The 15,001-nt window shown below is 42.4% G+C and overlaps 1 protein-coding gene across 1 annotated transcript in view; it reads right to left on the bottom strand.

Annotated features, from left to right (window-relative positions):
* MICU1 (mitochondrial calcium uptake 1) overlaps nt 1–15,001 on the bottom strand; it is a 145,229-nt gene that overhangs the window by 13,917 nt on the left and 116,311 nt on the right. Inside the window, exon 10 of the mRNA XM_082222101.1 lies at nt 10,479–10,587. Coding sequence (XP_082078227.1) covers nt 10,479–10,587 — 109 coding nt within the window. The remainder of the gene's footprint in view (nt 1–10,478; nt 10,588–15,001) is intronic.

The following is a 15,001-nucleotide window of genomic DNA, read 5'->3' as shown; positions in this document are numbered from 1 at the left end:
TTCCTCAGCTATTGTAAACTTTTCCTTTGAAACTAGGGCTGGGCGATATCTGGTTTTCAACATTGTGATATATCAGTAGCTAAATACAGCGATATGCTGCTATATCACAACTTCTGACGCTGGAATGTATCTTGGCTGCTGCTTATTTCCCCCCTTAGGGGGGGCGTCGTTCAACTGCTCAGCTGGGGGTGGGAAACCTTCTGCCTCTCATCTGAGCAAGCTCCCATACCCTTCTGGCTCATTCAAGCTGGAGGAGCATGGGGCTTCCTCAAAGGTGCAGGCAGGCATCTGAAGGCAATTTGAGCTTGTGCAATTTATAGCCAGCTAAAATGGTCTGAAACCGGTATCACAATCTGAACGTCATACTGGTTTCAGATATTTTATCAATATATTGCCCAGTTCTATTTAGCACAGCATTTTGTTCTGTCTGCATAACTACAGACAAAAAGCAGCATAAGTGGCCTTTTCCTCTTGGCCTGGGGGGTCAGCCTTGCTCCTGCTGATCCTTCCTTCCTCGTCCTTTCCCACACTCTTCCAAAGTGATTTAAATTCACACTCCTGCGGAGTTACAACCAGGTCAGCAGCAAATAGAAAAACCGTATGTGCTCTGGCTACTGCAGATTTTGCAGAAGGTTAATAAAAATTACAAGAGAGTCCTGCAAACTGGGTCACTGTGTTCGCTGAATGCTCTTGCTAGGCTGCCCTGGGAAGAGCTATTAAGCTTTTGTTCACATGAAGGCTTTTATAATTAATTAAAAGCTAACATGTTTTCAACTAACCCATGCTAATGAGCTTTCTTCGAGATCTTCAAACAGAAGCCAGCATTCCAGGTGAGCCAATCTGGGGCACGTCCTCAAAGGCATTAACAAGCATGGAGCTTGCTGTTCGCTAGGCCAAGTGTTTGCAGTTTACAGCTTTCCTTTGCTTGTGGCAAAGGCAGCATCAGCATTGATATGGCTACAGTAACTGCAGAACGTTTTCAGATCTGCCGACTGCAAAACGCCAAAGCAGGAGACTTGGGGCTAAATTGGGCACGTGCAATTTTGCCTACAAAGAGATTCTGGTACCATCTATCACACAATGATCTAAGGACCTCACTGCCCTGGCTACACTGACCATATTTCATGTAGACATCAATTTTGCCTGGATACCTATTTGGACATTTGGAGGGCTTATATGAACATATGCTTAACTTAAGATATCCGGATGGTTATTGCATCCTTAACGTGAGCTGGTGGCAGTAACTTCTGATCTATCTAGGTATTTATTGCGGAGCTTGTAAAAAAAGAAAAGATGGCCAGGATCTGTTGGAAAGGATCTAGATATCTGTGGGAAAATTCAGAACCAAGCTTAGGTTTAGCAAAATTATCCTAGCTGCAAATGAACACAGGCGTTGCAAGAGTTGCAGAGGACCTAAACTGATATTGTATATTACCAGACCCTCAAAGTGTCCCTCTTTTCCAGGGACGTCCCTGGAAAATATCTGAAGTATAATCTGATATCTGATTTGATATCGGAATGTCCCATTTTTCCTTATAATGTCCCCATTTTCATTGGAGAAACATTGGAGGGTATGGAGTCATCCAACCCCCGAGCCATCTGAAGGCAATCCTGTATAGGGAAGTTTTGTTGTTGTTTTTTTAAAAAAAGTTTGATGTTTTAATATATGTTGGAAGCTGCCCAGAGTGGCTGGAGCAACCCAGAAAGATGTGTGGGGTATCCAATCCTTTGCCAATTAAGTGTGTTCCATTATGAGGGTGGGGAGGTGTGGTGGAGAGAGATGGAAATGAGAAACCATCTGCAAAAGCACCCAGGGCCTGAGGAATTATGAAGGATGTTTTAGTAGGCCCAGTTTTCTGCTGGTCAAAAAACAAACACATTCTAAGGTCTCTAGTGGACAAACAAAACCAGCAACGAAATTTAATGTTGAAATAAAGAGTGGAGGCAGCAGCCCTTGGAGCATTTCCATGTTATTGCTTTTGAAGCAAAACCCTTTCTAGTTATGTCAAAGGTGATATATTCTGGACCATTTTTCTTTACAGACAGACACACACCCAAAGGGAGGAGGTGTGTGTTGAAACTGATTGAAATAACTCCAAAAAGCCTGAATGATGATTTCAGCCTACTCTAAAAAGAGGTTAATGAATCTCCTGGCCACAAAAAGCTATTTGGGTGGTTAAAAGGGACATTTGTATAACAGAAAACAATCAGTTACCCAATGCATTTTGTGCAGTTCTGTATAACATTTCTGAATGCTTGAACAGAATTTCATATCCTCTCCCTCGTCCCCTGAGACTGCTCACTTTATTCAAACATTTTACGAAGCATGACTTACATACAGAGGGAAGAGATTAGCCCAGATATTCTGGGTGCAAACATCTTTAATCAACTATTCTGTCTGAACTCTTATTATCAAGTAAGATACAAAACAAAGCTCAACTAAGCAAGTGGCGGTGGGACATATCAGTGCCTACAATACCTGAGAAAGGCCTCAACAAAAGTATGTTCAGACTTCATTCAGAAACAGATTATACTTCAAACAACCCAAAGATCAACAGAGTGAAAATTCAGATGTTAAACTGTATACTTCTGTCAACATATGTGATATAATATACCACATTAAAATCACTTTTGGATAACTTTAGGTCAGGAGTTAGGGAAATTGTGGGCCTTCAGATGTTGTTGGATTCCCATGAGCCGCAGCCAGCCTTAGCTAATGGTGAGGGATGGTGGGAGTTGTAGGCCAACAACATTTGGAGGAGCACAGCTTTCCCACTGCCACTTTAGCTCTTCTTCATCACCAGACACAGGATGGTTCATAAAACTTAGGCGTCAACCACCTCAGCTCAGCAGGACTTCAGCCCAAGAAGTCCTGGAGGACAGAACAATGGCTCTTGCTATATAATATACGTTTTCCTTTGACCCATCGCTTGCTGCTTATTACCCAGTGTAGTTGCCTGAGTTAAGACACCAACTTAGTGAAAAGCAAGTGCAAACTTATCTCTAATTTGGTCGTCCTTCATAGCGTCTCCCCCATTAATATGATCGGCTCCGTCCTCTGCCTGAGGAGCCAAGCTTGTGTTGCTGAGCTGGAGCATCATCATTAGGGCTGCTCTGCCAATATTCAGGGAGTACAATTATATAGGACAAGAGTTTTGGAAGGGCACAGAGGGAGAACCCAATGGGCCACATCCTAAGACATCAAAGTGCCACGGCTGCCTCAGTGCTCGTGCAATGCTGAGACAGCAAAACACTTCTATTCAGAGGTCAGGAGAACTTTTAGGACTCTGAACCATTCTTTCCCATTTCCCAAGGACAGAAGGTCACTTGGGCTACCATGACTTGCCCACATTTGTGCCATGCAATGTTAAGTTAACTCAATACCATACAATCAAGCTGTACATTATTTGGTATAGAAATAAAATTTCAGTAATTATTACCCACACTTGTTCTGCTGCGGTTTCATTTTCCCTCCTCAAATGTTGTATATGCTGCCTGATTTATCCTTGCCTTTAGCCAATGTGAGCCTATTTGCTTTTCACGGTCATAGTTTTTATAGCTTTAATTAGAACTCTTACCTTAGTCAATTATAACTGCCTGTCTTCCTAATCCAACAACAGAGTATTACCTTTGCTTGCTTTTGATATTTATTAATTGATGCACTTCTCAGCTTAGCTCTAAGGCTCATATAAATCCTTCCAGCCTTTCCCAAGTTTCATTCAAATGCAGATATATATTTTTTTGCCCATTTTCTTACCCAGTCTATTTATGCTCTTCTGAAAGATTTGTTATTTTATTTTTTCCTGAACAGCAATAATGAATCCCTCAGCAATTTGATTCTTCTCTTTGTGCATGCTCACTAAATCATGCAACGTTCTTGATGGCAAAGATAACATTCAAGGGAGACAGACAGATGGGCTTTCAGGATTTATGAAACAAAATCAAGTTTCTCTAGAGGAGGTTCCCTCATAAAACAAACATGTTCACATTCAAGGTTTCCTAAGTACAGCATCGATCTTTTAATATCAAAGCCAGCTTGAATCTTAAGCTATTTCTAAAGCCTGTATTTTTAGAACTTACCTTCCATCACTGACTAAAACATTTGTCAACATGTGTAGCAGCTTATTTTACATCAGCAAGCGCTGAGAATCGACACACACTGCCTTCAAATTCTTATTGTCTCTTTGAAGCTAGTGCTTCAAATCCACTGTATGCACAGTTCTCCACATATCAAAGGGCCCTAGAAGATTCTAGTTAGATCTTATGCTTTTATCATCAAAAACTGCAAAATGTAAAAGCTGCTGATCACATTTAGGCTTTATCGCTCAGGGTCAGGGAGTAGTAGTGGCATGCCCTGGGAATGAATTGGCAATGCTATTACTTTCTCCAGCCCAGTAACATATAGTCATCCTTCCTGTGTGACATTTTCAGATCTAAGAGTGGCTTACAGTACCATTCCCACCAGTGAGGCTTGCTTGTCACCTTGCAAGCAGAGAGACTAAGGAGGCAGAGAAACTGCTTTAGCCATGATTTGCAAACCTGCTCCAAACTATGGGTTAACATTCTGGTTTGCAACCCATCCCTAACAATGATTTAGGAATTCAAAATATTTCATAAAAAACCCTATTGTTAAGTAATGCATCTATATAGGTCCTAGACAGCCTTGGGCAAATAATCCCTTCTTACACTAACAAAGATATTTATTATGAGGATAAAAAGTCCTTGAGTCGAATTTATGTTCAATTTTGTGCAATTTCCATATCAAATGCTGCTTTTTTTGATAAGGCAGGACTGAAAATATTATCTGCCAAAAAGAAGCAAAAAAAACAGGAACACCTTACTTTCACTCTCTGCCAAAAGTGGTTCCAGTAGTTTTGGCTGAGCCATAGCATGTGATTGTGCAAAGTTAACATAAATGTATTCCGCCCTGTGGAATACCCTCCCATCAGATGTCAAGGTAATAATCAACTATCTGACTTTTAGAAGACATCTGAAGATAGCACTGTTTCAGGAAGTTTTTAATGTTTGATGTTTTGTTGCATTATTATTATTATTATTATTATTATTATTATTATTATTTTGGGAGCCACCCAGAGTGGCTGGGGAAACCCAACCAGATGGGCAGGGTATAAATACATTATTATTATTATTATTATTATTATTATTATTATTAGAAAGTTACAGCTGATCTTTTTTCAAAAGACCTGAGGTAAATATAGCTTTGTCCTCCTCTTTTTCAACCATGCTAATTGACTCCAGGGTGGGGAACAAAATGAGGAATTCTTACCAGCAGAGATAATTTTCAGTTTCCCAAGAAAAAAATTAATTAGCAAGAAGCTCCTTCAAGGTCACTGATTAGTATGTTAAACGCATTACTGACAAGGGTTTTGCCCATCAATCTCTCCATATTGCCAGCATTCCTTGATTTCCCCCTGAAGCTTCAATCCAAACCTTACATTTTCCTCTCTAAAAGAACTGTGAGAACATGAGTTATGACTAGAATTGCATTAATGTTTTCCAGCAGACTTGTTAAATTGTCCTGTCAGCTCTTGATGGGTCATGACTATAATTCTATGTTCACTAGAGCTAAAGACAAAAGAGATCTCACTATGCGCTGCCTGTATCCTGCAATTGTGGCAAAAATATTCCTCCACAGGGTGCCGCCAGCCTCCCCCCAAGAAGAAAAGCATCAATCAATGCCAATTATGAGACGGGCTTCTCCAAAGAGCTAAGCACAACAAGATAGATGGCAACAATAATTGGTCTCCACTGAGCGCTGCATTTATGAACAGAGACAACAGTGGGCTATGTTCTAGAATACATTTGTGCACACCGTGTGCAGTCGTGGACTTGGAAGAACCCTAATTTCAGTTATTCTGCCCCCCCCCCCAATTCTGGTCAAGAGGACAGAAACAGCAGGAATGTGACATTGAACCCAGGGTGTTTCTCCTTGTGGCTTGGAGTATAATGGCTGCACAGAGCCCAAAGAGCTCCGTAACTGACTGAACACTTAACTAGATATTGTGCTTCTGAATGCAGTCGTCTTCCCAAGAGTCAAAGCTTTGCAGTGCTTTGGCCAGCTGGTTCTCATCACATATTTCTCTTCCTCAGACTTTGCTTACTGTTGGGTCAAATGGCTGCTGGAGACTATTGCAGGGTCTGCTGGAAACTGAAGGACCTTCAAGGCTTCTCCTGACATATCCATGCAGATCAACAATCCCACAAAGAACAGAGACATCTCCATTTAAAGGTCCTGGAGCTGGACTAGAAAAGGCTAAGAACTGAGACTTCCGAGAGCTACTGCTAGTTCTGGTTAGATGGGTCTAGTCCAGGGATGGGGAACAGCCACTACAACCCTATCCCCTCTGCCCAGAGGCCATGATGGCTGGGGCTGATGGGGGTTGGAGTACCACAACCCCCAGAGGGCTGCAGGTCCCACACCTCCACCCTAACCTGATTCAATACAATGCACTTTCATATAGAGTGGTGCCCCGCAAGACGAATGCCTCGCAAGACGAAAAACCCGCTAGACGAAAGGGTTTTCCGTTTTTTGATGCGCTTCACAAGACGAATTTCCCTATGGGCTTGCTTCGCAAGACGAAAACGTCTTGCAAGTCCTGCAATTTTTTTTGCTCCCCCCTTTTTCTAAGCCGCTAAGCCGCTAATAGCCTTTTAGCCACTAAGCCTTTAATAGCCGCTAAACCGCTAATAGCGCTAATCCGCTAAGCCGCTAATAGGGTTGCTTCGCAAGATGAAAAAACCGCTAGACGAAGAGACTTGCAGAACGGATTATTTTCGTCTTGCGAGGCACCACTGTAATTTGCCAGGAACCAAAATACAGCAGCAGTGAATGTTACGATTTCCAGGTTCCCCTTCCCTTGCTGAGTTCATTCCTAATAGCCCTTCCTTGAAATAGCAGTCTTCCCAGTTGGAACTATTTCTCAACTTCCACATAGGAGGCTGCACTTTAGCACAACGGAATCAACTCTCAGTGGGTCTTGGGTGCAATGAATCAATGCAGCATCATTAAAAACGCAAAGCATAATACCGACACAGAATGGGAAACTGGCTGGATACCTGCTTTCCTTAGACTTGTGCACCATAGCATTTGTTTTCAAAGCAGAGTCACAATTTATATATATATATATTTGGGGGGATTTGCTTACTAACAATGCTTATATTACAATTCTAACGCACAAAACATTTTTAAAGGGCTAAATCAAGCTAGAGATCCCAGCAACCAACACTTTTTTTTTAATTTCTGAGGATCGTTCATCCAGCTTGTTGGGTGTTCTCTCAAATAAAGTGGGGTGGATAGCTTAATGTAAGAAAAAGAGAAATAGATTGCAAGGCATAATTCAAAAAATTTTTTTTTAATGTGCATATATTTTACATAAAAATGGGTTGCATTTAAGATGGGCCCTCCCATAAAGCATATCATAGCAAAAAAATATTAAAAAAATAAATAAAAATAAAAAGGCTACAGGCAAGCAGCAGCATTTGAATTTTGCTGGGAAGCTCAGCACCTGAGTTTCATTCTGGACAGCTGCTTCCATAGAAACCCCATGCTGCTTCTTAAACAAAAAACAAAAACAGGGAAAATCTGTTCTGTATGGGTAGTTTGAGGGGTGAAAAAAAGCATGTATGTTGGCAGCCTTCCCCCTTTATACAAACCCGTGCTTTTGCTGAAAGGAGGTGGGTGGTAGAATTTAACGAGCAGTTTGGTGGTTTTGCAATAGGAAAGAATCTCTCAAAATAATTTAGGTATGTTTCACCCTTCAACATGTGACCCTTTTATTCAGAACTGTAGGTCTTGGAAGAAAAGGTCGTTCCATAGATTTAGTACTGTACTTGCCAAACCCCATGGATTACCAAAAGTATTTTGATGGATGAAGCTTTCTGAATGGTTGCTATTCCGCTGATAGAAATTATACCTTGAAGGTTTAAAAAACTAGACTCACACATCATCCCATTCCTACAGTACCCCCCCCCCCCAATGGTGGTGGCAAATGTCAGTTATGGTTCAAGGACGGAAATGGGGAGCAGGCAATAGCACTTTATACTACTCACTTCCCACCCACGCATTTTGATTTATAACATTTCTACATCATTACAGAGTATGCTACCTCAGGGGCTGGGTGGGAGAATGATTTATATGACACACATAGATTGTGTTTAATGATCAAATAAAAGGTACTGTTTCAATAATCAGAAAATCTATTTCTAATTGAGCACATTACTGGGGGGTGGGATATTAGCTTCTTTTGTTATTTAGGTATTTGTGCGAGAAACAGCAAGCATAGCCGTTCCTTAATTTATTGGAACTACTGACTTGTTTGGGAGATCCCATTTAGAACCTTAGGTAAATGTACCATGTCATCAAACTGAGAAGATCTTGCCTGTATAATGATATTATTAATCACCATCAGAGGTTAACTGTCCTGAATCCTGAATATCAAACATTAATATTGCCTTTGCAAAATTGCACCCAAATCCAACTTCCTTCTTCACAAGCTTCAGTTTTTCTCTGTTACGCCCACATCCACTGACAATATGGAACACTCACACGGAATTGGGACAGTGTAAAATATTGATGTTTTACATCAGCATGAAGTATGCAAATACTGTTGTTTTTTTTATATTATTTATATCCACTCCGTTTCTAGTTCTCTCTCTCACACAGTCTGAAAATCTTGTAGCAACTTTTGGAAAGTTTAGGACAATCCGCTGCAGCATAATTTAGCGCAGAGAACAAAATTGTGCAGTGAAATTTAAGTTGATCTGCTGCAAATGAAATCACTTATTCATGAACTCCGTTGCAGACATTGTCTGTATTTGCTATGCTAATATGTTCTGGATGGGAAATCAGGACGCTCTACGTTTTGTAACCAGTGCTGCAACAAAAATGGCACCTCCTCTGCAAATGGGAATCCAGCAAATCCAAGTGATGACCACACAGAGCACTGGGAGAGAAGCATGTGAGCAAGGGACTCCCCAAGTCATAACAAGCTCATAACCTCCAGGTATAGGGTGGTATATAAGCTAGTCACAAATATTTAAAAGGTAAAGGTACCCCTGCCCGTACGGGCCAGTCGTGTCCGACTCTAGGGTTGTGTGCCCATCTCACTTAAGAGGCCAGGGGCCAGCGCTGTCCGGAGACACTTCCGGGTCACGTGGCCAGCATGACGAAGCTGCTCTGGCGAGCCAGCACCAATGCAGCACACGGAAACGCCATTTACCTTCCCACTAGAAAGCGGTACCTATTTATCTATTTGCACTTAAGGGTGCTTTCGAACTGCTAGGTGGGCAGGAGCTGGGACCGAAGACGGGAGCTCACCCCACCGCGGGGATTTGAAGCGCCGACCATGCGATCGGCAAGCCCTAGGTGCTGAGGTTTTACCCACAGCGCCACCCGTGTCCCTACAAATATTTAAGAGGTTACAAATTACGGTGAGTGTCAACATGCTTTGTCAAAACATCCCTAACTTGGACTGCAATATAACAAACTGTGCAAACATGCAGCTCACTACACAATTCATGTGGTACAGACCTTCCTAGAGTGTACCACTTTCGACTGCAGTGGCTGTCTCCAACATCCTCTGTCCATGAACAAAGCTTAGAGAGGGGAGTTTCAATTAATGCTGCACAACAGAGGAATCCAATACAGTCACACCTTGGATCTTGAATGACTTGCAAGACTTTTTGGGTCCCAAACGCTGCAAACCCAGAAGTGATTGTTCTGGTTTGTGAACGTTCTTTGGAACCCGAATGTCCGTTGTGACTTCCGGAGCTTCCAATTGGCTGCAGGAGCTTCCTGCAGCCAATCGGAAGCTGCGCCTTGGTTTCCGAACCGTTTTGGAAATCAAACAGACTTCTGGAACAGATTCCATTCGACTTCCAAGATACCACTATTCAGCCGTTGTGCTAGTTGAATCTCATTGTGCAACACACTCTTGCACATCAACATCCTGCTGGCACAAAACATTATGTCAGCAGAATAAGTAACTTTAGTGCTACACTGGATGCAACCCAATCCGGGAAAACCTTTTTAAAAATCAGCATTTTGTACTGGTACAATAAAATACCTTGAATTCCAAAAGAAGAGCTCATTTTTCACCCCAATTCTTCTTTGAATGTTACCCTGCCTAAAAGAGAGCTCCTGGCATGTACAAACTAGCACAGCAACAAGATGGTTTGCATATAAATTCTTTCCCTGATGTGAGGTTTTTCTACAAGCAAGGAACATCAGTGCTATGTCACCTCCAGTTGGCAGAGCTGGTAGATCAGACTAGGTGGCCTGCAAGGGCTAATGTTCTGCCAGCCCTTGAAAAATATGTATCTAATAATGATTTCATGAGTTTTCCGTACACTAAATATCCCAAACATTGTAATTTAAGGAAGGTGCGGTGATGTGAACATGTATACCTGGCCTACCTCTTAAAGAAAATACAACATCAGGGGCCTAAAATGTTCCATACCTTTATCAAGAGATGCTCCAGCCATGTGATAAAAGCTTAAAGCTGTATCCACATCATTTATGTTTTTCAGGAAAGTGAAGAAGCTCTCAACCTCCTCAAACGTCAGGCCCTGCAATGGGAATGAATTTGCTTTCAGTCTAGGACTTGAACAAAGACGAAAAGGATAATGAAAATGCAAGGTGTTTTAATTATCACCATACCCCCCCTTTTTGGGGGGGGGGGCCCAGGGGCCTGTGAGAACCTTGAGAAAACATGGAGGCTCAATGCAATGCGTACTTACTTGTAAATCAGTCCTGCTTCCTTTAATGGCTTGTACCTTAAAAATTGCAGATCGGAAGATGGGACTTGTGAACACCAAAAGCAACAGAAATATGAGATGTTTGGACCCTCACTGAACTCGAAGCATGGGAACCCCCAACAAAAATTTAAAATTTGGCAAAATATCTGGACTTAATGATATGTATTGGTATAATTTGGAATAATTAATATGATTGGATTGGATTGTTAAATGGAAAATGTAATAAAAATTATTTTTTTAAAAAAATTGCAGCCTTAAATATGCGTGGAATGATGATTCCTGTGGAAAATTTCATCACAACCAGCACAAAACAATCAGGCTAAATGCCGTGTTCAGGCTCCCCCCAAACTTTGCCTGCTCCAAAGGAGGAAAAAAATAAGGCATTCTCTAGCAGCACAAAATGAAAACAACTTTGATTACTTTTGCTTCTCTTAAGATGAAGTGTTGCTGTAACCTTCCTCATGTGGAAAGCAAGGCTTCCCTGACAGAGGTACGTAGGCTTATAGCTCCACAAGAACTCAATGGGATACTTCTATTGCCCTTTTGACAAAGTGTGGCCTCAATTGCACAGGCTCCCTCTGCGAGGGCAGTGAAGAGGATGGTTTTCTCTTAGCATTTGATGGCGGGGAAGACTAGATGGGTCCTTCCAGCTCCACGATTCTAGCAGGCGTAACTGAATTAGGGGGAATAAATGGCTTGGATGACAGGAGGTGCTACCATAAAAATAAATCTAGTGAGCCGTGGAAGGGAGAGGATGAACTTCCAACATTTCTCCCAAAATGTTCTCACTGTCACTTTCTCTCGCAGGTAACACAAAATTCAGTCACATCAATTGGCTGGAATATACGAGGTGAGATGGATGAGTGGTTTTGGCAGCGTTTCCTGGGACCCAGGAGATCAACAGAAGGGAGTGCTGGCCAATCTTTGCTGCTTTAAACTGTAACACTGGGTCTTGAATCAAGTTTAGAAAGGGAGCTTTTTTATTCTCTCCTTCAAACGTGTTCAGATACAGAGCAAGAACAGGATGCTACAGGGCAAGTTTAGGGAACCAATGAGGAGAGAAAAGGCTTTTGCCAGGAACTTTACCCCTGCCTCCATGCCTGATACCAAAGTGTGAAGCCTGAAAAGCAGCATAATGCTGCTAAGGGATCATAAATAGAACTCGGCCAACTGATGAACTTGTCTGAAATGCTTTTTAACTGAATAGAATGCCAATGAGAATTGTAAAGGACACCACAGGTTTAAATGTGTTTTCCTAGTAAAACCTTTTTACTGTAAGGTATCATGCACCTTCTACTTTTGAACTCTTCAATATCAATTTTAGCAGTGTCAATTGCTTCGCCCATTTATGAGATTTAAGTTTTGTTTTTACTTCATTGTAAAGAGCTTTGATGGGGTGATAAATAATATCGTAATTTCCTAGACGTGGGCCTCAGAAACAGAAGCAATAAATGCTTTTTTCAAGCTGGTCCCACCGCTACTATATTACTTCAGAAGAGTGAATTTGATGGTCTAAAACAGCAAACACAAAAAACATAATTAAGATACAAACTGGTAGGAGGAGGAAAGGCTTCCAACCCCAACTGGCCTAAGGAGAACTAAATAAAAAACAGATGCTTAATAGTAAAGGTGGCTTTCTCAACAGGACTTCCCATGGGAACCAAAATCTGCTCAGGAGGTTTCCCCAACCATTTCAAGCAATTTTGAAGGTTGGGGGTGGCAGGGGAAAGGAGAAGAGTGGTGGTGCATGAGTGGAGCTACAACACTGGATACAACTAGTAAAAGCAATTTATGTTTGCCACCAACTGTTTAGTTCTGTCTATGGGTAGCTTTCAGGACTGAAACAACACAGCCCCAGCCAATGGAGTGTATTCTGCCTGCACCTTTTAGTGGAGAAATCTTCTTGCACAAAATAATAAAAAAGCCACAATTCCCAATCATCTGATGGATGTACCGGCTTCCATGCTGGTAAACAAACTCTCCAATTCATGGCACCAATGTGCCTGGTGTCCATGGCTGCCATTTTATGCTGCTGACACATCACTGTGCAATTGCTCTTGTGAGATAAAAGAAAGGTAAAGCAGTCTTTCTTTATTGACTTTTTTTTTCTTAAATGAAGGATCTGAACCAAAGATGACTTATCCTGGCTACAAACAAGCATTTTGTACACACGGACATCCAGGGCAGGCAGATAACAAAAGTAATTTTTGCAAGGGCAACCAAATCCAGACAATGAGCTGGAAAGACGAGAACTGAATGTGAGCAAGCACTATCTGTGATGCATGGCAGCTCTAATTTAATTAGTTACTGCATAACTCTGCAAAAAAGCTGTCAAATGTTTGCTGTGTGATGGTAAACACAATTGGCTACACTTGCAACTCCTGTATCCGCTCTAAAGTCCTTCCTAAAGAACAATTTGCTCCAGGGGTTACTAATAAAGTGGCCTTCCAGGCCTTGAGCATTTAATATCTGTTCTTCAGTCTCAGATGCTATGCAATTTATAAAGAGCTTTCTTGTTAAAACAGCACATTTTGATCATTGCACAACTGACGCTTGGGGACAACAAAGAGGTTGCAGTGTACCTGTGCATTAAGATCAATTGTGCTAAACGCATGGATAGTGTGGCCATCTCTCCGATGCCAAGCGAATTCCCCCCCCTTCTTCTTAAAGTCATGTTGCTTTCTCTCTCCTTTAATGAGAAAAGGGATTCGACCACTTACTGGAGGTCATACACTTACTTCCCCAGCCCTACACCTTCATGTGTCAATTCCACCTATTCCTCACATACACAATTCAATGTTACCGTACTTTTCAGTCTATAAGACGCCCCCTATTTTGGGGGGCTCAAACTTAAGAAAATGGGGGAGGGCTGCCCAGAGTTCTTGAGCTTTTTTGGGGGGGAGTTGACCAATTTTTTTTTGGGGGGGGGAATGCCGAACCAAATATCACTCACCCAACTTGCAAATGCTAACAATAGCAAGCGATACAAGCCAAAATACCGAAGCAGCAGCCAACCCAAACCAGCCCTTGCCGCATCCGCTAATAACCCACCCATTTCACAAAGCAGCAGCCAATACAAAGCAGCCCCTGCAGCAGACACCATTCACCCACCCAATCGCTAGATCCTGCTCATGGATGCAACCAATTACCCGTCCCCCCTCTGCACTACCCATGTATAAGATGACCCCCCTTTTTTTTACTTTATTGTGGAGTAAAAAACCCTCGTCTAATATACGGAAAAGTATGGTATATCAACATTAATCAAACATACCTCAAAGCCCAGGAACACGGAAAGGAAGCCATGGTTAACATCAGTCAGATATTAATACCCAACTATGATAAAGAGGTAGAGGAAATGTAGATTCAAGAAGGGAGAGGTCCTCTTAGCTAGGGTTGGAAAACCTGTGGCCCTCCAAATGTTGTCCCTGGCTATTGATCGTGCCAGCTGGGGCCCTTGGGCATCCTTACTCTTAATGGCCAAAGTAGCATCATGATTGCAATGGTCCTGCAGGCACTAACATAGTCACATATGTTACAAAAATATCCCATAAGAAAGAAGCAGGAAAAAAACTAAAAAAACTGGAAGAAAGCGAGAAATGGATGTTGGTGATCTGACACTAACTAAAAGGGAAACAAAAGTGGTGCCATGGTCAGATCACTTCCTGGTGCAACTGGACTTCTCCGCAACCCTTCCCCTCTGCAGGGAGGTGGGACCGATTCGGATGGTCCGCCCACGCCACTTAATGGATCCAATTGGCTTCCAGAGAGTGGTAGGGGATGCTTTATCCCAAGTTGATGGCCTTTCAGCTGATTCCCTGGTGGCCCGCTGGAATGCGGAGTTAACCAGGGCTATTGACTGTTTGGCTCCGAAGCGCCCTCTCCGATTGCATGGAGCCCGGACAGCCCCGTGGTTTCCCCCGGAGCTGAGGGTGATGAAACAATCGTTGAGACGGCTAGAGTGCCGGTGGCGGAAAACTCATTCTGAATCAGACCGGACACGGGTTAGAGCTCAACGTCGAGCCTACCAAGTGGCAATGGCGATGACGAAGAGGGCCTTTTTCGCCGCCTCCACTGCATCTGCAGAAAACAGCAGCAGGAGACTTTTTCAGGTGGTTCGCAATCTATCGGAACCACCTGTACCACCGGGGCCTGGTAGGGACCCCAAGATCTCCTGCAATGCTTTTGCAAAGTTTTTTGCAGATAAAATCGCTCAGATTCAGAAGGA

Source organism: Podarcis vaucheri (genome assembly GCF_965113315.1).
Source record: "Podarcis vaucheri genome assembly, chromosome: 5".
NCBI lineage: Eukaryota > Metazoa > Chordata > Lepidosauria > Squamata > Lacertidae > Podarcis > Podarcis vaucheri.
Note: the sequence above shows the minus strand (reverse complement) of the source record. Positions and strands in the feature narration are given on the sequence as shown.